At 40.5% G+C, this 27,885-nt stretch overlaps 2 protein-coding genes across 2 annotated transcripts in view; both read right to left on the bottom strand.

The window, feature by feature from the left end:
* The window catches only part of LOC138983241 (transcription intermediary factor 1-beta-like), a 121,941-nt gene extending 99,457 nt beyond the window's left edge, over window positions 1-22,484 (bottom strand). The window contains exons 1-3 of the mRNA XM_070356665.1: window positions 22,164-22,484; window positions 19,861-20,535; window positions 15,587-16,021 (exon numbers count right to left, since the gene is read on the bottom strand). Coding sequence (XP_070212766.1) covers window positions 15,587-16,021; window positions 19,861-20,523 — 1,098 coding nt within the window. The 5' untranslated portion in view covers window positions 20,524-20,535; window positions 22,164-22,484. The remainder of the gene's footprint in view (window positions 1-15,586; window positions 16,022-19,860; window positions 20,536-22,163) is intronic.
* A 3,216-nt stretch (window positions 22,485-25,700) lies between these two features.
* LOC138983242 (WD repeat-containing protein 74-like) lies at window positions 25,701-27,385 on the bottom strand. The gene has a single exon (XM_070356666.1). The coding sequence runs from the start codon at window positions 27,353-27,355 to the stop codon at window positions 26,141-26,143; it is 1,215 nt and encodes a 404-aa protein (XP_070212767.1). The 5' UTR covers window positions 27,356-27,385; the 3' UTR covers window positions 25,701-26,140.
* Between the last annotated feature and the right edge of the window lie 500 nt (window positions 27,386-27,885).

The following is a 27,885-nucleotide window of genomic DNA, read 5'->3' as shown; positions in this document are numbered from 1 at the left end:
AATTGAAAAGGAAGTAGGGAGTAGTAGTAAATCAGTTAAGATCTACGTGTTTGTTGTGTCAGATGCGCAGTTAAACATCTCTGAAAGCAGATTACAGGATATTGTTTATTGAACGTGTTAAAATGAAGTATCTAGATTTTCTTCCAAAAGATCCACACTGTTCTTTGATTTGTGGGGCAACAGGTTGCGGCAAAACAAGATATGTTTTGGATTTATTACAGACTGTTTACATAAATCACTTTGAACACATAGTCATATTCTGTCCAACCATAAAGCATAACAGAACATACAAGGAGAGAAAATTCATATGGTCTGATCAAAATATATTTATTGTAAATCCTTCTGATCGTCTAAATGTTTGCTTGGAGCATTATTTCGATCTTTTTCAGAACACGCCAACACTGTTTATTATTGATGACTGTGCAGCAGAACGTGACATTGTTAGAAAGAAAAGTGCACTAGCAAAGCTTGCATTCAGTGGACGACATGCATTAATATCAGTTTGGATATTAACACAAAAATACAATGCAGTTCTGAAAGACTTTAGAGAGCAACTCAAAACAATAACATTGTTCTATTCAAAGGACCGTGACAGTTTTGAAGAGTGTCTTCGAGAAAATGATGTCATTGAAAACAAACAGGAGAGAGAAAGAATAAAGAATAATCTGAAATCTTCTAAGCACTCGAAACTGGTTTTAAAAACTGATCAACCAGTTCAGTATGTATGTTTGTAGAAATCCTTGCTAAGTTCTTGTCAAGTTTTTACTCAAGTTCTTGTCAATTTCTTACTCAAGTTCTTGTCAATTTCTTGTCAAGTTCTTACTAAGTTCTTACTCAAGTTCTTACTCAAGTTCTTACTCAAGTTCTTACTCAAGTTCTTGTTAAGTTCCTACCTAAGTTCTTACTCAAGTTCCTACCTAAGTTCTTGTTAAGTTCCTACCTAAGTTCTTACTCAAGTTTAATTACTAGATTTTAATTTTATTCTGCATCAAAATAAAATGAACTGTGATGAATTGCTGATGCAGACTGCTACAGATATTGAAATCTGTGACAGTAGGACTATACCTGATAAAAAAGAAAGATTGTATTCACTTGCTGTTTGTGGAAAAACAAAACACTACCTTGGGCAGCAGTTAACTGTGGAAGAAGTACAACATCTTTCCTCAGAAGATATAGCAAAGTATCATGGACGGTATGAATCAGTGCTTGGTTCTAAGATGGTTAGAAGTATTGGACAGACTGTTATAGGTTTGTACACAAAGATTTTTGGACATTTTACACCTCTCGACTCGGAGGAAGACTTAACACATGATCTAACTCATGACCCTGTTGTTTCCAAGTCCCTCGAATCTCTTGCCTGTGACCTGTATTATCGATTTGGTGCTTTATTAGTACCATTTGTTGCTGGATTAATTACTTTCAAACACATTAATTTTCAGAATAAAAAAGATGACAGATCAGTTGAAGCAGACAGTGGAGCAGACGAAAATACCAGAAGTGAACACAGTGACAAAGAAACCTGGTAGAGTAGAAGCAGGAAAAAAACTAGCCGAATGGAACAGACAAAAAAAGTTAAATCAAAAGGCAAAGCAGAACATTATGTCTGAAGTTGAGCAGACACCAAACATTCCTGAAGTGACTAAGGTCACACAAACTGATCAAGAATTAAAATCTTCATTTCTATCATACAGAAAAGTAGCTGTAGCAGCTGTTGTTGGAGGAGGTGGATACTTGCTTTACAAACTTTGGCAAGGCAAATATAAAGTGTCAGAAAAACCAAAATCAGAAACACCAAAATCAGAAACACCAAAACCAACAAACAAAGCAGTACAAACAATAACAAAGCCCACAGTAGTACCTGCAGTGGATTCATTTCATATGGAATAATTTTAATATTTTAATTTTGATAACATAAAAATGAGTTCTGAAAAGACAATAGTTAATCTAGTTTATCACGCTGCAGTGATTGGAGGCTTGAGTGTAGGTTACACAATGCTGGGTAAAAGTCTCCTCAGAATGAAACCAGCCGACTTGGGAAAGTTAGACTTCGAAGACGGTGCTAAACTAATTGGTGTTGTGACAGCTTCCTTTGCAACAAAAGACTTCCTGGTGAAGCAAGGAATTATTCCAGAAAATATAAACATGTAAGACAATAAAATGGCTAGCTTGGTTATGATGGTGGGAGGTGCGATTGTAAATGCGCTTGCATTTTCTGGCAGCAACTATTTGTTTTCTAAACTGCAAAATGGTGAAGAGAGGGAAAGGCACAACAAAGCCATGGAACAACTGGCGAAAGCACAGGATGAATACGAGAAGAAACGAATTGCGCAGTTAGACTTTATGAATGATAAACTCAGGCAGCAAGGGCATGCAAACAAAACCTTTGCCAATGTTGATGCAGCCATTCAAGAATACTATCTTGTAACTGGAAAGAAAATGAAGACAAGTGCTCCTCCAAAACTGGGTGACTTTTATCAGCCTTCAGAAGAGCAGAAGGTGGGCGAGATTGTTTTCATTGTTATTGGTATGGCTGTTGTTTACTTTATTGCGCGTGCTGTCAAATCTTAATATTCTGTCATTTAAAAAACCATGAGTGATGCTTTGTTATCTAAAATATATTATTCCCCAAAAGGATACTGGAAAGGAAGAACTGCTATTGACAAGCTCAGTGACGCAGCAGGTGTTTCTCAAGATACAGCAAAGAAATGGTTGTCAAAGCAGGCAGTTTGGCAGATCTATTTACCTGCACCAAGAAAAATTACACGACCACACTTTGTTAACATTAAACCGAATGACACTCATCAAATAGACCTGCTGTATTTACCGCATGACACAGTCAGAAGGAAGAAATATAAGTATGCACTGACTGTAGTTGATGTTGCAACAAGATACAAAGATGCTGAACCGTTGACAGAGAAAAGTGCTATAGCTACAGCTGTTGCCCTGCAAGAAATTTACAGACGTGGACCACTAAAGTATCCCAGAATGATTCAGTGTGATGATGGTAAGGAGTTTAAAGGAGCTGTCAACCAGCTTCTGTTAAAACATCATGTTACAGTGAAGAGAGGTATTCCAGGAAACCACAGGTCACAGGCTATTGTTGAGAGCTTTAACAAACAGTTGGCAGAAAAACTGTTTTCATATCAGTACCATCAGGAATTTTTGGACACAGAAAGTAAATTGCGTAACACTGAATGGGTCAAAAGATTACCATCAGTACTTAGAGCAATGAATCTGGAGGTATTTAAAGCTACAGGGTTAAGACCAGTTGATGCAATCAAACAGAAAACAATACCTGTTGCTCCAAAGTCAACAACACCAGTGGCATTACTACCTTTCAATCAGAAAGTCAGATATTTATATGCACCCGGTGAAGCTGAGGGTGACAGCAGGAAGCGTGCAACGGATCCAATCTGGAGTATTGACATTCATGAAATCAAGAGAGTAGTAGAGACAAATCCACCTATATATTACTTGAGAGAACCAGCACCGCAAAGAGCCTTTGTAAAAGAGGAATTACAATTAGTTCCACGTGGTACAAATGTTAAATGATTTTTTATTTCAGATTTTATAGTGTTAACAAAAATGGAAGCTCTGAGAAAGAATTGCAACTTCATTTTTTTAATTTATATTTTTATTTTGAGTTATAAAATCAAACTCACAGCGATGGAAGACTCTGTATTAGAATCTTTATCGACAGTATTTGACACCGTTGAATTACAAGTAACGGATCCTCAAAATGTGCAGTCCAGTGTGCAAGACGCCATTGAACAAATTCCAAACAATTTGTTGATTGAACCTCCAGTAAAAGTGCAGATAGTCAGTTTAATAAAATACAAAACAGTCAGTGATGAGGTGCTAGAAGTTCATGTTTCAACCAGACAACTAGCACTTAATTCTATGGCAGAATTGAATGGAAACTGGGCAGATGAAATGATGAAACGGTTTGAGCAAGCTGCAGAGGATGCAAAGATGAAAGGATCCGGATGGTCAGAAGGTGAAATTCTAAAAATAGAATTGAAGCTAAGTAAATTTGCCCCCATCAGAGGTAGAAGTTACATACCTTTACCTCCTGCTCTTGTCAAAAAACGTGCTGTGCTGAACATAAAGAATGATGATGACAAATGTTTTATGTGGTGTGTTCTGGCAAGACTGTACAGTGTAAAGAAAAATGCAGAAAGAGTGTCTAACTATCATGCATACAGAAATAAACTAAACTTTACTGGTATTGAATTTCCTGTCGGCATTACAAGCATTGACAAATTTGAACAGCAAAACAAACCCATCACCGTAAATGTTTACACGTGGGATGAGGAAGATGAACTGAAACCAGTCAGAATATCAAAGAACTCACCAACGATTGGTGATTGTGATACTAACCATGTTGACATGTTACTAATGACTGATGGTGTAAAATATCATTACACTTTGATTCGTACAATGAGTAGACTGATGGCGAGCACAAGCAATCACAATAGTAAACAAGACTTTTGTAGGCGATGTCTCTTGCGTATTCCATCAATTCATGCAGCACTTATACACAAGCAACATTGTAAGAGCGTTGATGATGCGGTCGTGAAGTTAACAACACCACCGCCAGACAGCAAAGTGTATTTTAAGAATGTATGCAAACTACAGAAAAGTCCTTATGTTGTTTATGCTGACTTTGAATCTATCATTGTGCCATATGAAGGACCTTTACCAAAAGACCTACCTAAAACAGTAACTCTAAGTAATCATCAAGTCTGTTCATATGCATTTATTGTTGTTAGTTCAGATGGTAAACATTCTAAACCGCAATTGTACAGAGGACCTAATGCAGCAAAGAACTTCTTACAGCAAATGAACCAAGTGCGAAATGACTGCTCCAAACAACTGAATCTTTCAGACATTGTTATGAAACCTGAAGACCAAGAACAGTTTAACTCTACCACACAGTGTTGGATATGCGAACAAAGTCTAACACCAAACACAGACAATCCAATAGTAAGAGATCATGATCATGTAAGTGGGCAGTTCCGAGGAGCAGCACACAGCAAATGTAATCTACAATTAAAGTTTGATCCTAAGACTTGGAAGCTTCCAATCTTCTTCCATAACTTGCGCGGTTATGATTCACATCTGATCATGCAGGCAGTAACTGATGAATACAAAGCAAGATGCATTGCGCAGTCTTCAGAAAAGTACATGGCCTTTACTCTGAATAGTTTATACTTCTACGATTCTGCTCAACATCTGATGGGAACACTTGAGTCTTTATCTTCATCACTAACTGCTTTCCCAATCACATGTAAGTACTTTGACAGTGACTTAGTTAGAAAGGGAGTCTATCCATATGAATACATGGATTCGTGGGAGAGGTTTGATGAAGATGAGTTACCACCAAAGGATGCTTACTTCTCACGGCTGAAGGGTAAAGGTATAAGTGACGAAGACTATGAACACGCTAAGACTGCATGGAATAAATTAGGATGTAATACAATGGGTGATTATCATGATCAATATTTGTTGGCTGATGTTTGTTTACTTGCAGATATATTTGAGAATTACAGAAGAACATGTATGAAGCACTACAATCTAGATCCTTCACATTACATATCTGCACCAGGCATGAGCTGGGATGCATTTCTTAGATTTACAGGAGTAAAGATTGACTTGCTATCAGATCTACCTACACTTCAGATGATTGAAAATGGACTACGTGGAGGAATCAGTATGGCTTCACACAATTACTGCAAAGCCAACAACAAATACTTGGACGACTTTGATCCTATGAAACCTTCTAATTACATCATGTATCTAGATGCAAACAATTTGTATGGTTGGGCAATGTGTCAGACGCTTCCACTTCGGAACTTTAAGATCTATTCAGGACCATTTTCACAATGTGTTGTGCTGACAATATTAAAAGCAGGCCCAGACAGTCGAAAGGGATGGATACTAGAAGTTGACTTAGACTATCCACTATCACTTCATGATCTACATAATGATTATCCTTTAGCGGCTGAGAGGTTAAAAGTAAACCCAAGAGAACCTCCAAAGCTGGTGCCCAATCTGTTTCACAAAAAGAAGTATGTGTGTCACTACAGACTGTTACAGTTTTACATTAGACATGGATTAATTTTGAAGGCTGTTCATCGTATAATTTTATTTGATCAAGAACAGTTTATGAAACCTTACATCATGAAAAACACAGAACTGAGAACCAAAGCCGCTGATGCATCAGAGAAAGACTTTTTTAAACTGATGAACAACAGTTGCTTTGGTAAGACAATGGAAAACCCACACAAGAGAAAGGATGTTAGACTTGTTACAAGAGAAAATGAGGCCATCAAGCTGACATCCAAACCACAGTATCAAGACTTTAAATACTTTCATGAACAGCTGTATGGTATCTTAATGAAAAAACTTGTAGTCAAGCTTGACAAACCAGTATTCATAGGCTTTACTGTGCTAGAGTTGTCAAAACTGTTGATGCTTGAGTTTTTGTATGATTATTTGAAACCAAGATATCCCAAATCGAGAGTACTTTACACAGACACAGATTCATTCTTACTTGACATTCCAGCGGATGACATTTACAAAGATCTAGAAGCTGAAAGTCCTGCAGTAAAAGGAAAAGATTCTTTTTATGACACTTGCGACTACCCTAAAGAATCACCATTGCACTCAAATGTTAACAAGAAGGTTATTGGAAAGATGAAAGATGAAATGAATGGGAAGATAATTAAGGAGTATGTTGGATTGCGTGCAAAGATGTACAGTGTTGCAAGTGAGAAAGGGGTGGTTAAAAAAGCAAAGGGTGTAAGCAAACAGGTTGTAAAGTCGAGCATATCGCATGATAACTACAAGGAAGCACTGTTTCAGAAGCGAGTGTTTCACCATGACAACCCTAAGATCAGTTCCGCGCTTCATCAGATCAACACAACTATTGTAAACAAGAAATCTTTAGATGCTAATGACACAAAGCGCGTTTATTCATCACCAGAATATTCTTATGCAATTGGCCACTGGAGAACAAACGCAAATAGTCTGAGTGTGTAATAAGAATTTTTGTCAATCGGGAAAACCCGCTATGACGGGGAAGTGTTTGTGAAAGGGGAGTAGGCTTTGTTGAGTTTCAAAGCAGCCACCAAGTACACTTGTCAAAGCTTGATTCAATAAACAAGTTTTAATATTCATGAACCACGTGATACACCAGAACCAATCGTGGTGGAACAATATTACACAAGTCATTTGCATAAAGTGCACTCGGTGGCCTCCTGAAAAGGCAGCCTAAATATTGAAGCGTAGTGAAGCGAAGCGTTGGAACAGAGTGACCCAAGCCGCCGGTTTACCAGCAAGACCTACCGTTCACGCGTGAACGGTACTATTTTTAGAATCCTAGAATTCTTGAGAATTTCGGAGCTGGCTTGTTTCTGGTACAGACAAAATTGGTCATCACTGAGTTTGTGTAACACAGGAAGTTGTGAAATACGTCACCCTACGTTACCAAAAACATCATAGATCGTATTGTGCAGGGTCAACTGCAACAAACTCAAACCGAGCCATTCATACCTTCTTGTATTTGAGCGACTTATATACCAACATTTTTATGTCTTATTTTCAGCACAGGTGTAGGAAAAATCATATACCAAAGTCTTATTTATTTTCTAATTTAACATTTTTTTTACAAATGTGACCATGGTCTTTTAAACATACAGTGACATTAAACATTGTTATGTTAAAAAAAAGAAAAAAGAAAGAAAGCTTTTGCGCACAAATCAGAAATACAGGCCAAACCGTGAGTTTCTGTGGCAAAGCGCGACAGAGGAAATTGCACTGGTTTTATTTTTAGATCAGTGGGAAATTTTCAAGAACAGACGCTTGCATTTGGATGTGTCCAATGATAGTAGGTTTGGTTGTGATCAATCAGAATAATGTAGGCAGGGATGTCGTTAGGCGTCGGACATCGGACATATAACGATAAAAATCTCCAAATGTCCGATTCACATTGCCGCATGTCGGTCAGACGTCCTATCGTTTTAGCCTGAGCGTGGTCATTGTCCGATATGTACTCCATTCCTTCGGACAGCGCGATATTCGTTAATTTTCATTTCAAGATACAAATCTTCTAAAAGACCGAACGCTCTCGTGTTCAGCTGACACTGAAGTTGCCAGTGCCGCGTGTGGATATTTTCTTTTGTCGGGAATTCCCGAACCGTCTGGTGCAGCGCACTGATCTAAACTGACTAGTGCATGCTACAGGAGTACGGGAGACAACTCCAACTGACTAAATAATTCGTCTGCTTTTGTTTTCGATACGAGACGATTATTTAGCTTGAACACCTGCAACGGCTCGTAATTTCCGTGGTTGTATAAGAGAAAGGGGGAATGTACGTTCTGGGTTACTGATTCCGACAGACCCGGCATTGGTTCAAAACAACCTTACTTTACTGTATTTTTTTTTGTATGGATTTATGCAGTATTTTTCTGATTTTGTCGCATGTTTCATTTTAGTAAAAGTTTAGTCCAGAAGCCTATTTTGCGTTAATATTTAGGGTCTGTCGGAATCGGTGAGCCAGAACGTACATTCTCCCTTTCTCTAACGGAGAAAGAAACAAACGCAAGCAAAAGCAAACAAATTAGAACGAGCTCACCCAAACTTGTGCATGAGAAGCAGGGACCTGTAGACGGGGTGAAACACTGTCCAGAAGACAGTAGGCTAAAAGCCTGCAGCGTAGTGTAAAAAGCGTCCGAGCTACTTGGTGGCTGAAGTGGGAGTGAGCTTTCAAACATGGCGGCGGTTGAGTCACGCGTGATAGGTCACGTGACGGTATGACTGACCTCGACTCTTGTATAGCTTGGGTTATAGGTCAAGGCCGTTCTTTTTTAGGGGGTTGCTTCCCCTTTGGGGTGAAGCGTAGTTCAGTGTCCTAGCACTTTAACTGAAGTTAATGCGATCTATGTGAGTTGCGTAAGAATATGTAATTTAATCCGGAGTTATTTTTAGTAAATGTCTTTTGACAACAACAACAACAACCAAATGTTGCACTCATGAACAGCAGCTGGTTGACTATCATTCTAAGATTCTGAGAAATTGCATTTTTTGTATTTTATAAACAAGTGATAACAAGTTTGAGAAATGTCTTCAACAATCTGTCTTGTTAAATTGAATACTGTGTTTACTTGCTGATCTGAACTGGCATGAACTGATGCAGAAGGGGTCTAAGTCGACCAAACGTTGGTGTATTCCCTGTTGGTGCACTTCCTGTAGGTTTTTTTCGAGTCTTGTTGGAGGTCATGTGACACTTTGCTACATCCTCAAAAATAATGTTTTTACCCAAAGTTTGTTGATCTAGAAACGTCCCGAAACAAACTTTCACCCTCACCTAAAGTGCAAAGAAAATAACATGTTCACTTTAGTCACATCTAATGAACCCTTATAACAACACTGATGCAGCAGCTTTGCCGTTAGCCTAGCGCAACGCGTTACGCTACGATGATGTGACCACTCGACCAGCACGCCTCGGTATCGCTGGGCTGTCAGCTGTTTAACACATTATTATGTTCTAACTCCTGCTGTGTAATGAAGGAAAGCGTGCATTAATTTACTCAACGCAACGTAGCAGTACTTCAGTATTATCAAAGTGAAACTGAACTCACTAGTGTTTAAAGGCATACTCGCGTAGGACACAATACTGAGTGTGATCTGTTTTCCTACAGAAAGTGCACCCAGGTACATTCCCTGTATAAGGAAAACATGTACAGGAAGTGCACCAACAGGGAATGCACCCACTTTTGGTCGACTTTGACCCTTTCTGCTGTTTTGATGCTTTAAGTTACTGAAACATTACAGTATGCTACGAATGTTCTGTATGTGAATCTGACATGCACTCCAACCGGTTCATGACATTTCTGACATGGAAGCAAGATTTGTTCTCAGATTCAGAAAACAATAGATCAGCTAGACCTGGACTGAAACTACTGTATGTACAGGTCTAAAATGCCTTGGCTTTATCTCTTTACATAGTAGAACAAGTGACGGTCAGAAGACCGCAAAAATGTTTAAAAAAAATAGGACATTCAATGCGTAAGATCAAAAAGGTATCGGTCAATTACCGAAGACCGAGGTCTAGGAACAACACTGGGAAGCATAAATACTGTCACGAACAAATTGTTTAAACGCCCGGCAACCAACACATCCATGTCTTGCTACACATACCTCTTTGTAGAGGTGTGCCAAGTGTGTCAACCTTCAGCAGCCTCAGTGTTACATCCACCTTGCAGGACCATGATCTAGGGAGAAACAAAAGTTATAATAACACCATTCAGAAATCACATAAATATGCATTCATGAAAAAACTTAACTTGACTCAAAATAATGTGAACAAAGTTTTTAAGGTGAAAATACATTTTCACATAGCTACGAGTACATGTAACAGCATCTGACATGTTTGCTTGTTACAATTGTTTTACCCTTTTATGTGTTGTGTGATATCCAGTGTCTAATGTTTGTCACCTCATTTTTGCACATTTTCTGCATTCATGGGCTAAAACTCCCACATACACTTGTGTTTTTGCACGAGTGGGTTTTTACCCTACTATTCAGGCAGCCATACGCCGATTTCCGGGGATGCATGCTTGGTATTGTTGTGCTTCCAGAACCTACTGAACTCTGACATGGATTACAGGATCTTTTCTGTGCGCACTTGGTCTTGTACTTGCGTGTACACACAAAGGATATAAAGCAGTAGCAGGTCTGCACACAAGTTGACCTGCGAGAGATCTGAAAAATCTCCCACCAGGCGAGGTCAGGATTTGAACACTCAACCTGCCACATGGGAGGCTGGCGTCTTATCCACAAGGCCACTGCCCCTTTCTGGTTCACAATCTGAAATGGCCATGGCCATGTTGGGTTTGATGCGTGCATGCCTGGTTTTCTCCTGTAGATGGGTGTCGGCACAGGAGGTCTGCCCGCTGTCCTCAGCCGACATGCTCCGTCTTCATGGCAGCTCAGGTTTTTTATCGAGGTTCTCTCCTCTAGATCCGCCGTGTTTCGCCTAGGGGCTTGCGCTGCCTAGTTGATAGGGTCACCTCGTAGAGGATGTGGTCATAGACCACGCACGGTTGGTCTTGGGATAGGGAAACGTTATGCTAGTCCGGAGGGATTACGCCACAATGGCCACCTCGCGAAGACCCAGGGTCCTAGACTAGGGAGGTCCAAGGGGGAGCACCGGGAGGGCTACCCCTCTACCCGCACCTCCAACACAATCCCTTCCCCTGGTAGCTTCATCCCCAAGGAGGAGACAGAGCTACCTGCAACACCCCATCTGAAATAACATTTGTGGCACTTGGAAGAATGGCAGTCACAAAATCAATCCTGCTGTCCATGTACAGTAGTACCTGTCAATAACGACCACCCAAAGGACCGACCCAAAAGTGGTCGTTATAGACAAGTGGTCGCTATGGAAAGGTGTTACTCTTGCTTGTTATTTTTTAAATTTTGTTCCTTCTGACACACTGCTTGCGAGATTGATCATCAAACTGACTTATTATAACTTGAGGCATGTGTAAGCCACATGCGCGAGGAATCGGTTTCCCAGCACATACATTACAGAGGAAAATCGATCCTCAATTGACAGATGTACCATACTGATAATGCTACAGACATAAATTGTCACCTTCTCTTTCAATACATAGCTGAAAATGTCTGGTAAACAGGCAACATTAATAGTTGACTGAACATTAACAAATCTCTGAAAAAGTTGATGACAACCTTATTTTTTTCATGCAGTTACATCCTGAAACCTACAATAATAAAACAATCATCGGTAGAAAAATATAATCTGATGCTCAGACACATTGCAAATAACTTGCATTTTTCGGGGCGGGGATGTAGCTCAGTCGGTAGCGCGCTGGATTTGTATCCAGTTGGCCGCTGTCAGCGTGAGTTCGTCCCCACGTTCGGCGAGAGATTTATTTCTCAGAGTCGTGTGCAGACTCTCCTCGGTGTCCGAACACCCCCGTGTGTACAGTACACGCAAGCACAAGACCAAGTGTGCACGAGAAAGATCCTGTAATCCATGTCAGAGTTCGGTGGGTTATAGAAACACGAAAATACCCAGCATGCTTCCTCCGAGAGCGGCGTATGGCTGCCTAAATGGCGGGGTAAAAACGGTCATACACGTAAAATTCCACTCGTGCAAAAAACACGAGTGTACGTGGGAGTTTCAGCCCACGAACGCAGAAGAAGACTTGCATTTTTCAATTCATGAAGAAAGTGAGCCTGCCTGCCGCAGCCAATGACAGATGACGAGATTGACTTGCTGAGTGCATGGTGACAATTTATAGTGACATTTTTGTTAAATGTCCCCAAAAAGATGTATTGCTGAAATATGGTTCTTTTAGTCCAGCATTACACACTTACTCTGATTGAGATGAAACAGCATTCTCCAGATACAAGCCGAGATGCTCTCCTTTTTCACCCCATGGTCGTACATCAAGTTTCCTATAGAACGTGACACATGAGAAAGTAAATCATTCCAAGCTGCTTAATGCTGTAATAGATAAAACGGCGGGAAAAGTGCATGTGTGTGTACATGTACCTGTGCGTGTGTCTGTGTATGTGTGCATGCGTGTGTGTGTGTGTGGAGGTTGTGTGCAGATATTAGTGTCAAAATAATGCTAGTACTGAGATGTCACAGTAATATTTCTTTTCAAGGTTTCACAAAAGTTTGTATTCTTTGCTTAAGAACACACACACACACACACAAACACACGCACACACACACAAACACACGCACACACACACAGACTTGCCATGGCATGTTTCTGATGATACATAGCTGACTGTTCAGGATAGGACTGTTGCGCTCTGGTTTATCAATCACAAACTGAAAGGTACCTTCTGTCACAGCATCTGCGCCAAATTAAAATATTAAACATGCAGCTGCAATTAGTTAAAGCAATTACAAAAACATGTACAGTCTATGTTCACCCAAAATGTTGAGGTATTAAATTCATGGAGTGCCTATCACAACTTTTTACATGTACTGAGAACACAAACTTGCTATTGTATTCTGGCTATGTAGGTGCAACAGCAATCAACTATAAGCAATCACAGACAATGTTTCAAGTGATTTGGTAAGGTTACAATTGGTATTGTAAATTTCACACAGACTCTACGCCACCTGTAGAGAAACAACAAGTACTGTAATCGCTCCACCGCCTATGGCACCCATGATCAACCAGACACTGCGACCACCAGTGATGTTCTGCCGAGCGTACATAACTGATATAAGCTTCCCTGACAGGCGAAAGTGTGTTTCTGATGTGGATCTTTGATCAACTGCGCGGGGCAGTCAGACAGTGGGCACGTGATTGGTACCAGATCGACGTACACCATAAGTATTGGATGAAGATGGCATTTCCATTGCCAAACACCCGTATTTGTCTATGTCTGACCAACATGTCTTGGTAGACCAAAATATTACATTTCTCTTGCAGTATGCAATCTATGTATGTAACCTGCAGGCATTTTCAGCATTAACTGTCTGCACCCTGACTCTAATTCAAACACAGTACAGAACCCAATTTTCTGTGAACTCTGTGCGATCCGGTAAGAAATGAACTTATAGAAAACTTATATACTGTTCAAAAAAAGAAACGCATAGTTGCTACTTGCCAAATTTGTTTTATTTTTCGAAAAAATTAACAGAAAATCCAATATTTAGATTATTTGTTTGAAATTTGGTATGGACACAGTTGAATGCACACACAGTTCATTTGCATCTTCAAATCAATCAGTCAATCAATACGATTGGGTGCCGAGGCTGTCAAGTCAGTAGGGGGTGTGACTGCCTTGAGCAGCAACAACTGCCCGGCACCTTCTGGGCATGGACTGGATCAGATGCCGGATATCTTGCTGTGGGATGGTGTCCCACTCCTCCTGAAGTGCCTGCAATAGATCGCGGTGATTTGCCGGCGCTTCTTCTCGCCTGCGCACACGTCTGTCCAATTCATCCCAGAGGTGTTCTATCGGGTTCATGTCTGGCGACATGGATGGCCAGGGAAGCACCTGGACATGGTGGTCGGTGAGGAACTGGGTGGTGAGTCGTGCTGTGTGCGGGCGAGCGTTGTCCTGCTGGAATATGGCATCCTGGTCAGCCAGAAGAGGAAGGGCGTGTGGGCGCAGAATTTCCAGCTGGTTGCCCCACTGCACTCGGTTCTGGCGATGGCGGCGGGTGAGGACAGCTCCTCTGTGAGGTCTGCGAGCTCTCAAACCAGCTTCATGCAGGCGGTTCCGCACGGTCTGGTCCGATAATCGGTATGGCCCGGGGAGAGCCTGGACAGAAGATGAGGCCGACAGGAAACGATTCCGGAGGTGGCGGAGCCGTATGAAGCGGTCGTGAGCAGCAGTTGTCGCCCTTGGTCTTCCCGCTCGTGGCAAGTCAGCAACGGAGCCAGTGGCTTGAAACCTGACCCACAGTCTACTGATGGTGCTCTGGGACACGTGGAAGTGCCTGGCGATTGCACTTTGACTTTGGCCTGCTTGTAAACGACCCAATGCAATTTGGCGGTCTTCTCTGCTCAATCGGGCCATCTTTCGTCGCTGAATTGTCGTCTGATTTCTTTGTGGCGAACAATCCGCTTTTATGGGTTTTGGAAGACATGGTGAGAGCTCAATATTCCCCGAGTTTCACGAGATTACACTGAAGCATGACGAGTGGTCATGCCAAATGAGCAATTTTGACATTGTAGCCACTGATAACGCATGCGTCACGTGCAGAGCTCACTTGTGGCAATGGACGAAAGGTCGACGACCAGATAAACATTTTCTGCAGTTTGGTGGATATCCTTGTAGCCATATAACTAAATTAACCAAATATTACAAGCTATGCGTTTCTTTTTTTGAACAGTATAGGAACTCATAAGAAATCTTATGAGTTCTTATAAGTTTCTTATAAGAAGTTATAAGAAACTTATAAGTTCCTTATAAGTTTTTTATAAGTCAGTATAAGTTTAAGTTTTCTTATAAGTTTTCCTATAAGTTGGTAATAAGAAACTTATAAGTTCCTTATGCTGTTACTTAAAAGGAACTCCTTGGTTTCATGAAAGAGTGGGATGTGATCACTTATGAACTTCTTTACACGATGTAACCATAAATGAACTTTGAAAAAAATCCTGGAAAAACTTACTGCATGCATAGCAGTGTATCAGTCGGCTTTTATCCTGCAATGAAACACATTATTTTTGAAACTCAATAAACTGAAGCAAACAGGATGCATGTGCAAAACTAAACAGCAAACAAAAACTATCCTGGTGACTCATCTAAATTCACAAAATTGCAACTAAACAACAACAGCAAACAAAAACTATCCTGGTGACTCATCTAAATTCACAAAATTGCAACTAAACAACAACAGCAAACAAAAACTATCCTGGTGACTCATCTAAATTCACAAAATTGCAACTAAACAACAACAGCAAACAAAACATATCCTGGTGACTCATCTTAATTCACAAAATTGCAACAAAACAACAACAAGCAAATAAAAAGCATAAAAAAGCGTGACAAATCACACAAAAGAAGGGTGAGTCATACTTCTTCAGGCGGTACATCTCTCACTTCACCGGTAACTGCAGCTGTACTCTTCAATCCATTCAGCATTTTCTCCTCAAAGTACACATCTCCAATAGTGGCATCATCAGCAGTATCTGCCTCTTCTGATTCAACTTCGTTTAGGCGAGAATTCAATCTGACACATGTTGCGAGGAGAGCGTGATGGGACTCCGATGAAAGCAACATGTCTATGGTATTCACATGGGCTTCTGCAGAAGATCTCACCGCTTCCAGTTCTTTCTTATTTGCAAGCTTCTCATCTAGGTAGGTTTGTTCCTTCTGGCGGATTTCATCCAACAGCTTTTGCTTCTGATTCTCCAGACTTTTTATGAGATCAGAAAATACAGTGATCACTTTGTCCCGCATCTCGGCAAACTTTACTTCAGCTTCTGTTACCTGACCGTCGCAGTCTTTAATCTGAAAACAAACATTAGGTGATGTATTGTGTAAAAAAAAATTCCATCTCACACGGCATAAATAAATCCCTGCGCCTTGAATATGTGCGCGATATAAATTGCACAACAAAAAAAATTAAAAAATATAATAAAAATCCCTGCGCTTAGAACTGTACCCACGGAATACGCGCGATATAAGCCTCATATTGATTGATACAAATAAGTAACTTCGACTTGTAATACATGTACATAAATGAGCATTTATATAACGCAACATCATAACTTTACATGCTCTTTGCGCTTGACACATTTAAATTTAAAACACAGTTATACAAGCATTTACATCTACATTCATAGTCAACAACTCTTAATTAAAAGCATACACCATCAAACATACATATTACATTAAAAAAAATTCTTCCACTAACGAAGTAATAAAAACATGAATAAAATAGGTAGTGAAAACAAGGAAATACCAGCTGAATACCCTTAATCAAACAGAACATGTTATCAACAATACTGAAAACAGCCCTAGATGTTTATATACATTATCACATTATCACTAAAACAACAAATACACTATATGTAGCCTATACTGATGGACTGAGAAAACAAAATCAGGGGTTGTATTTATTGAAGAGGTGTGTTTTAAGTGCTCGTTTGAATGCTTGGGGTGACTGAGAGTGGCGGATGTGAAAGGGGAGAGAATTCCATTGTGTGGGTGCGCAGAAAGTAAAAGTACGTTGTCCGTATGTTTTGGTTTTGGTGTGTGCAGAATGGTAAGGATGCGACAGTCAGAAGAGGCACGGAGTTGTCTTGCTGGAGAATAGACAGTGAGGAGTTCAGAGAAGTAAGCAGGAGACGAGCCAGAAAAGAAGTTAAAGCAGAGGGTGGACAGTGTGTAGTCAATGCGGGCTTGAATAGGTAACCAGTTCAGTGTGCGAAGAAGTGGTGTTGCGTGATCTCGTTTTCGTGCTTTGAGAATGAGGCGTGCTGCCGAGTTTTGGACTTTTTGTAGTTTATGCAGGAGGTACAGAGGACAGCCAGAGAGAAGAGAGTTGCAGTAGTCAAGTTTAGAAAGAACAAAGGCACAGACAAGAGTGTTGGTTGTTTGAGAGGAGAGTGTGTGGCGAATGGTGCTGATCTTACGAAGCTCAAAATAAGCTGCTCTACAGACTAAAGATATATGTTTGTTAAGGGTCATGTCAGATGAAAGGGTGAATCCAAGGTTTCTAGCTGATGGTGAGAAAAGAATGTCGGTGTTGCCTATTTGAACAGAAACAGGTTGCAGGGCCGGACCAAATGAGTTGTAAGGGGGGGGGGGGGGGGGTTCCTCCTTTTTGGGGGGGGCAAATCAGCGAAGTGGCGAAGCCACAAGCGCGCGCTTGCAATTAGGCGCGCGAACTAGGGGGGTCCGGGGGCATGCTCCCCCGAAATTTTTTTGAAAAACGGTTAAAATCTGTGCAATCTGGTGCATTCTGGGCCTTGTTTTGAGGGTTAAGAGCAGCATTGTTTTGGTGCTAAAACTAGTAAAAAAAAAATAAACACTCAAAGTAAGGTACATGCTTTTTCCAGGGGTGGGGTTCCGGAACCCCTGGAACCCCCCCCCCCCCCCTGGGTCCGGCCCTGGGTTGGGGAGAGGGAAATGTAGTGTTCTTCTTTTTGCACAGTAAGACTTCAGTCTTATCATCATTAAAGTTACTTGGTGATTTTGACAGCTTGATAACACAAGTCCGAAGACTTTAGACATGTAACAATGTCTTTAATCGAAGAAAGTTTGCATTCTTGGCCGAGTCAATGCAGCCCGCTCGAAAATCACTTCCCTTGGACGCGTGACGTCAGCCGCGGAATCGGCCGGGTTGAACGGTGCTCTCTTTATGCCGTGTAATGGGCGCAATCGGGTTGTCTAGTCAAGCCCTCAAGCATACTTCACGGGTAGGTGAAGAGAAACATAGGATGGGGTGACTTCTCCCAGGCCAAAATTTCGCAGTAAAAAACAGAGTTCATAACATGTCTTCTGTCCCCCTCCTGCTTTTGTTCCACTTGAACCCTGTTTTTGTTCAACTTATTGGCAGATATCGTCACGCGTCAAGGAACACAAACACACACACACAAACACACTCACACACAGACACACACAGACACACACACGTGTTATCACACATATACACACACACACACACACATACGTGTTATCACACACACACACACACACACACACGATAACCATCACAAACACAGTTTGACAAATTCATCTTTGATTTTTTGCGGCCGAACCCCCCTCCCCCATTTTCCACACTAGATCCACTGTTTCATCTTTGTCTCCGTCTCTCTTCCCTTTATCTTATCTCGTCTATCTACTTGAGTGAGTAACTGAAGATGTATTATCAGGCCAAAACAAAAAAAAAAGTCTGTTTACGGTAACCCGACCGACCCTATATTTTTCGCGCGACCCTAGACTTTTTTTTGGCATTTGGGAAAAAAAAAAAAAAAAAAATCTTTTGGGTTTTTAGCAAAATAACGTAAAAATATGTTTTTTTGGAAAAAAAAAAAAAATCCCGACCTACCGACCCTATTTTTTTGGCCTATGTTACCGTAAACAGACCTATTTTTTTTTTTGGCCTCATCATCTCTTTCCTAGATTTTCCCACCGACAGAGTTGGCTTTTGTCTTGAATTCAGTACCACACGTACACGGTAATTGGTGACACCTCAAGCGGACCTTCTTCATAAGTGTACAGTGCCTGCTGACAAGGGACACGAGGGTCTGTGGTTGAGCAACTTTATGGTTTAACCGGGTGGACTGGAGGAGTAGCAACAGCATGTGAACCACTTTAGAAATGACTTGTAAAGGTTGCAGTCGGTCAGATCAAAGAAGAGAAAATGTGAACGTGGGTCTTGAGAAGATACCATCCAAATACTTTACTTTGTGCAAGAATCAATCACGCGTACAGCATTACAGATGTCCAGCTGTAGTCTACATTGTACTGTAAACTTCACAGCGGCCTTATCGGCTTCCTCGAGTGACGTCACAGCAAGGATAACGCTGCGGCGTCTTTCTTGTGCTGACAGAGTTGTCGGTCGCGGATTTTGAGTCGTTTCGGCCTGCCAACTGCTTCGTGTTTTTGCGGATTATGAGAACTAGCAGAAAGTTTCACGCATTTTAATGGTTTCAAACTAATGATGAAAGTGTCTACTTCTGGACCAAATCAACAGTCTTTAGTTGAATCAACTCGGAAAACTCTTAAACGCGTTTTTGCACGCGACTCCGCGCATTTTTGAGACCAGGCAACCCGACAGCTGCCCTTTAAGTTTGTTATCTTGCCCCAAAACAAATGTTTGCTTTTGCATGTAAAAACAGCACATTAAAATCTGTTCAGTTTGTTGATACAGACCTTTTTGATAGTTTTTCCTTCGTTTTGTATGTTACCAAAATTCTGTTGGTGTCTCTTTCTCTCTTTAATTTTGTTTTCTCTTCTTCCTAATATTCATCCTTTTGTTCCTGTCTCTTATAATTGGTAGCTTTAAATTTCTTCTTTTTATCCCCTTACTTGTTAAAGAATCCTTGCTACAATTAACCTCTTACACAAAACTGTACATTCATAAACTACATCATTATTTACATTTGTACCACAAGCAGACTGACTGTTTAAACAGGTAAGTTTGAACATTGATTTAAATACAGTGGAACCCCCATTGTACGTACTTGTTTTTTGTTTTTTTTAAACCTGAGGTCTTAAAGGGAGGGGGTCTTAAAATGGAGATAGTTATCAGTGGCTATGAACAGAACATCTGAAAAATGAGGGTCTTAAAAAGCACTGCATAAACTACTTGTCTTAAAAGGGGGGTTCCACGTTGGTACCTCAGCTGAAAGAGAAGCTTCTTTGTCTGTCAGCCTTTTCTTCTGTTCCTCCAGCTCCTGTCTTTTGCTTTCTGCAGCACTGGTTATTTCTTCAATGCCATCACACTTTCTGTGACTGGATGTAGCACATGGGTGACAAAAAAGCTCTTCGTGAACAGTGCAGTAGAGCTCTGCTGTTTTTTCTTTGTGAGAGCTGCAGGGGAAAAGTTTCTTCGCTGCTAACTGCTCCACTGTTAAAGAACCACACTTTTCAACAGTGTGGTTAGAACTTGCTGGCAACTTGCTGTGAAATTTAGTGCAAGTGCTACACAGTTTGGTATCGCACTCAAAACAGAAAGATTCCGCCTCTGAGGAACTGTCGCAGATGGCACAAAGGCTGCTTCCAGTTACTTTTTCCTGACATTCCACTTTTACTCCAGTCGCGTAATCAGTTGGCAGTTCATCAACAAACGCGTCAAAGTCATCCTGGTCTTTAGTGTCTGTTCTGATCAAAGGGGTCTGGCATACTGGGCATCCAGGCTTTCCACTTCGGCGCTTCTTCTTTAGTATGGACAGGACACACTCACGACACACCAGGTGAGTGCAAGTGAGAATCTTAGGTTCCTTCAAACCTTTATGGCATACTGGGCAGTTGAAACTCTGCACAGCTTTGGCTTCAGCCATTTTTTCTTGTAGCTGCAAATAGAAAACCAAGTTGCGTCAAGCAATATCAAAACATATAGTCGATCTGTCGGCCTGAAACTAAAAGATCAACACTGAAAACGTGGGATTTGTGATCGTCAAGACTACTAAAGCCTGGATAGCTAAACCCATAAACCAAGACAAAATGCCAACAAAAGACCAAATTTGCATAAATCAATTTTCTTTATTTAATTCTGAGCACAATTTCATGGTAAACTAACATATCTATATACTTTTGGATTCAGAAATTGATAAGGAATACAATGCAACCAATTTTCAATCAATTTGCTTAAAGAAATGAGGTCAAGCCACCCCCCCCCCTCCCCCCCAAGCCCGATATGTCATCAAAGACATTTATAAACAACAAACAAGAAGAGCAAACGCTCGATCGAGTCACTTTCGCAGTTCTGAATATTATATGAGGCATCAGATGGACAGGAAGAAATTGCTATTCACAACACAATGAGTCACGTTCACATAAAATTTGAGCCCGGTCACTTTTATAGTTTCCGAGAAAAGCCCAACGTTAAGTTGTGTGTTGCCGAACAGAAAAGGCTAGTTATCTCCCTTGTTTTTCTGATAACGTTCGTAAAAGGCTACAGATGTAAATACTTTGATGTAAAGAATAATCCTACAAAGTTTCAATCACATCCGATGAACTTTGTCAAAGATATAAAATGTCTAATTTTTCCTTTGACGCTGACCTGTGACCTTGAAAAAGGTCAAAGGTCAACGAAACCATCGTTAAAGTGTAGAGGTCATTGGAGGTCACGACTAAACAAAATATGAGCCCGATCGCTTTGATAGTTTCCGAGAAAAGTCCAACGTTAAGGTGGTGTCTACGGACGGCCGGCCGGACAGACTAACACTGACCGATTACATAGTCACTTTTTCTCAAGTGACTCAAAAAAGGTTGTGGGGATGTTATCTGAAATAATCCACATGAAAAGATGTCATAAACATCAGTCCAATATAGTGCTCTACACACACACACACACACCATTACCTGGTCTTGATTCCCAGTCTTTGTGAAAACATTTATTCAAAATTGACAAATAATGTAAGAAACAAACCTGAAAGCCCCCCTGTGCAGCCCTATATGATTCAGTGATGCTGAATGAATCTCATCAAACTGTCCACTTTTCTTTCAGTTTCAACCCCACTTCTGGAGTGTGTTGATTTAACAATTAATATTCCGATTCTAGTTTTGGTTTAAACAGGTTTTTTTCAGGAAAATGTAGGGTAACTTGTAATAAAACAGAAACTTGGCATCACACAACAATTTAGTTTTGCTTATATTATAATGAGTCTACAACTTGAACTAAACAGGAAGTGCCGGTTTAGACAGGTGCAGTCAAGATCAAATAAAGCTAATGCCCTTAATAACTCAAATCAGATCTAGATTCTAGTTTTATCTTTTATTGATTTTTGTTGTTGTTGACACGAGTAGGTTGTCTGGTTGATAACAGTGAGCAGCTCTCTGATTGAGCGACAGCATGACAAAACCGAAACTAGGATTGCTCTAACACAAATAATGTCTACATTAATCTAGGCTGTCTTTGCCAATAACAAGCAATGCCGCTTTACTACACGATGTGCTTTGATTTCAACGTCTTTCTTACCTCAAGAACTTTGGTTTTGATGCCAACACTATGCAACCCTCAGCCACCCTTCGTTGAAGACAGTCCACTACAGTATAACAGATGACGTCATGGGTTTACGTGCTTCTCGTTGGCTACTTTCGTTTTCGGGGAATTGTAGTTTCGTTTTTACATTTTAGTCAAGTGTGTGTGTGTGTGTGTGTGTGTGTATAGAGCGAATCCGATTAAAATTACTGGATCGATCTTCAGGGAACTTAACATACAAATTCTTTCAGATGCTATCCCAAAACCTTTTTTTCCCCGCGGCAAATATCTTTGATGACGTCATATACGGCTTTTAGTGTTAGGCAGCACTCCCCTCATTTTTCGATCAAATTTTGGTTAAGCAATCTTTGAAGAAGACCGGACTATGGGATTGCGTTTTAGCTTGGTATCTTAAAAATTAGCCTAAATAACGAGTTTGGTCATTAAAAATCTCAAAATTATGGATCAAAAAATTCTTTCATCTTATCCTTTATTATTTCCTGAATCCATGTCATGTTTACTCTGAAAATGTACTCACAATTTATGAAAATAAAGTTAATCATGCACTACGTCTGCATGCTTCGCGGAGACGAGCAGGACCCTTCTGTCTTCAGGTTTATCCTTGGCGGATGATGACATTATTCAGTTATTCTGCAGAAAAAACGAAATGCTGGAGAAAAACCGTCTTTTCTGCAGCATTTCTGCATAATGTCATCTTTGATAAAGTCATCATCCGCCAAGGATACTTTAAGTCTCAGCGTTGGCTGTTTTGTTAGCGTTGATCTTTTAGTTTCAGGACAACAGATTGACTGAATGGTTTTATGCTTCATGGGACTTGTGGACACACAGCGCATATCAGGGGACAGTATCCAGGAGCTGAATTGTGATGTCTGTTTCATTCAACAGCCAATTTATTAATTTTATCGCTACTGTTTAGCCGTTAATTGTTTCTGTCTTTGTCTTCCATGTATGTCACTGTGTGTTCAGTTTTGTTTCCTGGTTTGCTTGCCTGATATATATATATTTATTACTCCTTCCATTTCAGACTCAATTAAACCCAATTTTTAAGATCCCCCCCCCCCCCCCTATTTTAAGACTTCCCCCTTTTTGATCTTTATTTTTCAGTTTTTCTGTTCATAACTTCTGTAAATTTACCTCCGTTTTAAGACTCCCTCCTTTTTAGGCTGATTTTATATTTTTTTCGGAGGTTTTAAAAGGGGGTTCTACCGTACAATTGAAGCAGTTAGTGTTGCTATGTCTTGTGCCTTGTTTTGAGTATATATGATATACATCCAAAAGCAGGTTTTGCTCAACGCACAATAGATGCTACAAGTTATGTCAATATATATAAAAAATTTACATTCCAGATTTTGAGATTGTACTACATGTATCAGCAATGTCTGTGCCTTTTTCTTGCAGTGCTATGATTAATTTTAACTAATTTCCACAGAAAGGGAAACTAGGAGTGTTGGTCATTGTGTGTGCGAGCTAGTACGTGTGTGTGCGTCATCACTATGTGACAGTATGTGTGTGTGTGTGTGTGCATGAACGAGGCAAGGATCTTTACTGTAAAGTGTTGAAGCTATTTCACATCTTCACCAGGTGCAGCAACAAGCCTTTTATTGGTTGTTAAATACTGTAATATATATGTGTGTTTGAATGATATAATGTGTGTACCTGCTGTATCAATAACTCAGATTGTGGACTCTTGATCAAGCACTGATTTTCATGATTCTTTCTTTATTTGGTGTTTAACGTCGTTTTCAACCACGAAGGTTATATCGCGACGGGGAAAGGGGTGAGATGGGATAGAGCCACTTGTCAATTGTTTCTTGTTCACAAAAGCACTAATCAAAAATTTGCTCCAGGGGCTTGCAACGTAGTACAATATATTACCTTACTGGGAGAATGCAAGTTTCCAGTACAAAGGACTTAACATTTCTTACATACTGCTTGACTAAAATCTTTACAAAAATTGACTATATTCTATACAAGAAACACTTAACAAGGATAAAAGGAGAAACAGAATCCGTTAGTCGCCTCTTATGACATGTTGGGGAGCATCGGGTAAATTCTTCCCCCTAACCCGCGGGGGGTATTTTCATGATACATCATGTCTGTGGAAAAAAATGTAAAGTGGATCCCATAATTAGTTATGTTTTTGTGACTGCTGGAAGTAAGAGAGAGAGAGAGAGAGAGAGAGAGAGAGAGAGAGAGAGAGAGAGAGAGAGAGAGAGAGAGAGAGAGAGAGAGAGAGCTTCAACAAAATCTCATTTTCACACACACACACTTTTTGTCTAGTGAGGGAGAAGCTGCCACAACTGTAATGACTACATTCTCAAACTCAAATCGTTTTTACTTCAGCTGCTTCTCCCATTCTGATAATCCTCGCTCCACGGCTATCGCCAGTTGTCTCTCTGACCGGACGCGAAAGTCCTACGCGAATCTATCAAAACCAGAATACAGAGTGATCTCCCATATATGTTGTTTATGAGCAGTGTTCGCGAGACGAAAATGATTGCAGATTGGCCGACTTCGACAGTGATCTCCGTTCTGTTCTTCACAGTCATGATAAAGACATCGTTCTAAGGTCAAAACAAGTCGAAATTTTGGGACTGCTGCCGGAAGGAGACCGTAATATATGGTTGCATCACTGTCAAAAAAATCGTCTGCTTCAGCGACCGCTGAAACCAAACGGTTGATTATCAATATCACGTGACACTTACGCTATATTTAGAGTTGTTTGCACAGTAAATACATCCGCAAAAAAAAGCTTGCTTGAAACTGTCTAAAATATAAATTCCTCTGTAATTTAAAAATTAAAAAACACCATGAAAAATCATTATCGACGATCGCGAATCTGCTTACATCCATAACACATTACAAAAAGCTCTAAATATGTTAAAAAAAAATCGGTTTCAAGGAAACTCAAGGCATCCTGTCAGGGAGAGAATGAGCCGAACTCATTTTGACCTGAGGTCAGGATGCTGCTTCTCCCTCACCAGCAAACATATGATCAGGCAGTACATCTGGCAAAATAAAAATTCGAACTAGTCAAAGAAGAACAAATAATGCAATACATGTACATCAAATTTAATTAATTTCTTTTAACACATGTTCAGTTCATGGATGACGTATTTTAAAGGCATATGTACTCGATGACTATACACGCTAATTGCTTTACCAACAGCTGGAGACATGCTAAATTAAGTTCCCTGCAAAATATTGTGGTCTAGGACCCCTTCAATGTTGAGATATGTTAATTTTCATTTTGATCTGGATCGTCCTATTTATAGATTTGGCAACACATGTAACGTTGATGCAAGGGAGCTAACACCGCGGCTTTGTTGACATCCTCACTTTTTCAGAGGCTAGAACAAGCTGTAATGCATGTATTATGGTCCGCGCATGGTGACATATCGTCATTATATGGTCTTATGGTGCGTTTGACATCGATTATGGGCAAACTACACTTTGTAAACACGGGAGCGCGTACATATGCCTTTAAAGAAAACAATTTGTGCATGCATACGTCTTATCTGATGCGGTCACATTGAAATTAATTAAAGTAATGTAAACAATTCTGAAGAGACCCGAAAATCAGAAATGTTTCACAATTAAACAACATTGTACATTTTCTTTTGAATTAAACTGTTCATGCCATATCCTTGTCAGTGTGAGAGTGACAGAGGTTGTGTGTGTGTGTGTGTGTGTGTGTGTTAAATGGTTGTAAGCTCCATCAACTTCAAAACAATTTTGAAGTTACGATATCACCATATTTAACAACTCGTCACATACAGATTTCACTCTATCCTGTGGTGAATGACATCACACAATTTCCAACATCTGACCACTCATACTCTCTCTCTTTCCTTTTCTCTCTCTCTCCCTCTTGATGAAAAACAAACAAACACAATGAGAAAAGACTTTCAGTTTAGATCAAGGCAACATAAAGTCATTCTGTCAAGTTAACATCATCCACTTTTCTTTTGGTTTTTGGTTTTCTTATGTTGTTTTGGTTGTTTTGCAATGTTGCGTTCTGCATGCTTTTCCACGGCCTTCCTTTTCTGTGCTGTCTTTGTGACAGTTTTAGTTTCCACAGTTTCTAGACTGTCCCAAATAACATCATCTGCACCCTGATCATTTTCCACACCACTATCATCTTTTGCCTCTTTCACACTCTGTGACTTGAAGTTTCTCTTAGTCTTAGAGTTCTGCTCCTCCTCCTTCAGCGGCCACTCGTCAGAAAGCAGCAAACAGTTCAGGCGCGATTTGAGGTAAAATTTGTCCAGCAAAGCTTTGCTCTCAATGTCATGGACACGGACATAGCGGTCAATACCGCATGACACAACAACTGGTGCAGTAGAATGACACTGTATGTCTGTGATCCCACCAGCAAAACCTTTGTACAGCTGAACAGTCCGCTGCTTTCGCAGATCAAGAAGTCCCATGTCTCCATATGTGTTGCCCACGATCACCTGGTCATCCCGAAGAGGACAGACGGAAAGCCCAGTCACTGGGTAGGTCAAGAAGTTGAAGTCAATCACCGGGCGTCGCTGGGATGACTTAGGGTCGTACACACGCACCTGGTTGTGGCCAGTGCCCGTTACCACGCGACGATTGTCACTGAGAAACTGGATTCTGCTAACCCAGACAGGGACACGAAGATTAAGCCAGTCATTTTTAACATTCTTCGACACAAAGACAGGAGTGTCTGGTTTGTTCAAGTCCCACAGCTTCAGGGGATTTTCTTTTCCACCCGTTGCGATCAGGCTGCGCTCTGACGCGCACTGGGCCATTGCCCACAGGTTATCTCCCGTCTGTATTTTCACTGCATCTTCTTCGTCCCCATCGCCAGACCAAAGAGCAACCATACCTTCACTGAATCCACTCAAGAATCGCTCCTCAAATTTAGCGACACATTTCATGTGACCGCTCGCACCAAAAAAGGGTCCGCTCTCTTTGGCAGATGTGCCCGAAGCATCGAATGTGAGAACGCAGTTGTCGCGGAGCCCAGCGCACAGTTCAGCTTTGTCGTCTTCTCCCCAGCATAGACAAGTGATTTCTCTAGATCGATTGGTATCCGCAACGGAGTTTAAATTTTGCCAGCTGCGTTCAGCTGTTTGGAGACCCTTCAAAAGTCCTGTTTCAGCGCCTACGAACACGTTGTACGCGCACGTGGCCGCCATGATTGTTTTGAAGGTTGATCAAAAGTACTAACCGAGTACAAAATAAACCACTCTTTTAAATATTATAAGAAAGATATTAAGCAATCGTAGTTCAATTTTTTTAATTCCAGTTAGGCTTATAATTGAAAAAACGATTTAAATGCATTTTTTTCATATTTACAATTACTTTTACAAAAATAAATGACGGATGTATGCCACTCTTTAATTTGTGTCTGATGAAAGTTACACTCTTGTGAAATAATGCCGCTATACCCATGTGCAGTGTACAGTCACAGGATGTTGTTGTTGGATCCTTCTGCAGTGTCTGTGCCCTCAAAAATAAATATTTATTTTGTCATGTTATCGGCCAGGCTTTCCGACTGTGTGTGTGTGTGTATGTGTGTGTGTGTGTGTGTGTGTGTGTATGTTTGTATGTATGTATGTATGTATGTATGTATGTATACATGTGTGTGTGAGTTGTGGGGTACTTATTTTCTCCGAAAACCCCAAAACCTCAGAAAACCCCCGAAGACCCCATCTAAACCCCACAA

The sequence above is a fragment of the Littorina saxatilis genome, linkage group LG12 (assembly GCF_037325665.1).
Source record: "Littorina saxatilis isolate snail1 linkage group LG12, US_GU_Lsax_2.0, whole genome shotgun sequence".
Classification (NCBI taxonomy): domain Eukaryota; kingdom Metazoa; phylum Mollusca; class Gastropoda; order Littorinimorpha; family Littorinidae; genus Littorina; species Littorina saxatilis.
This window is presented reverse-complemented; position numbering and strand designations above follow the sequence as displayed.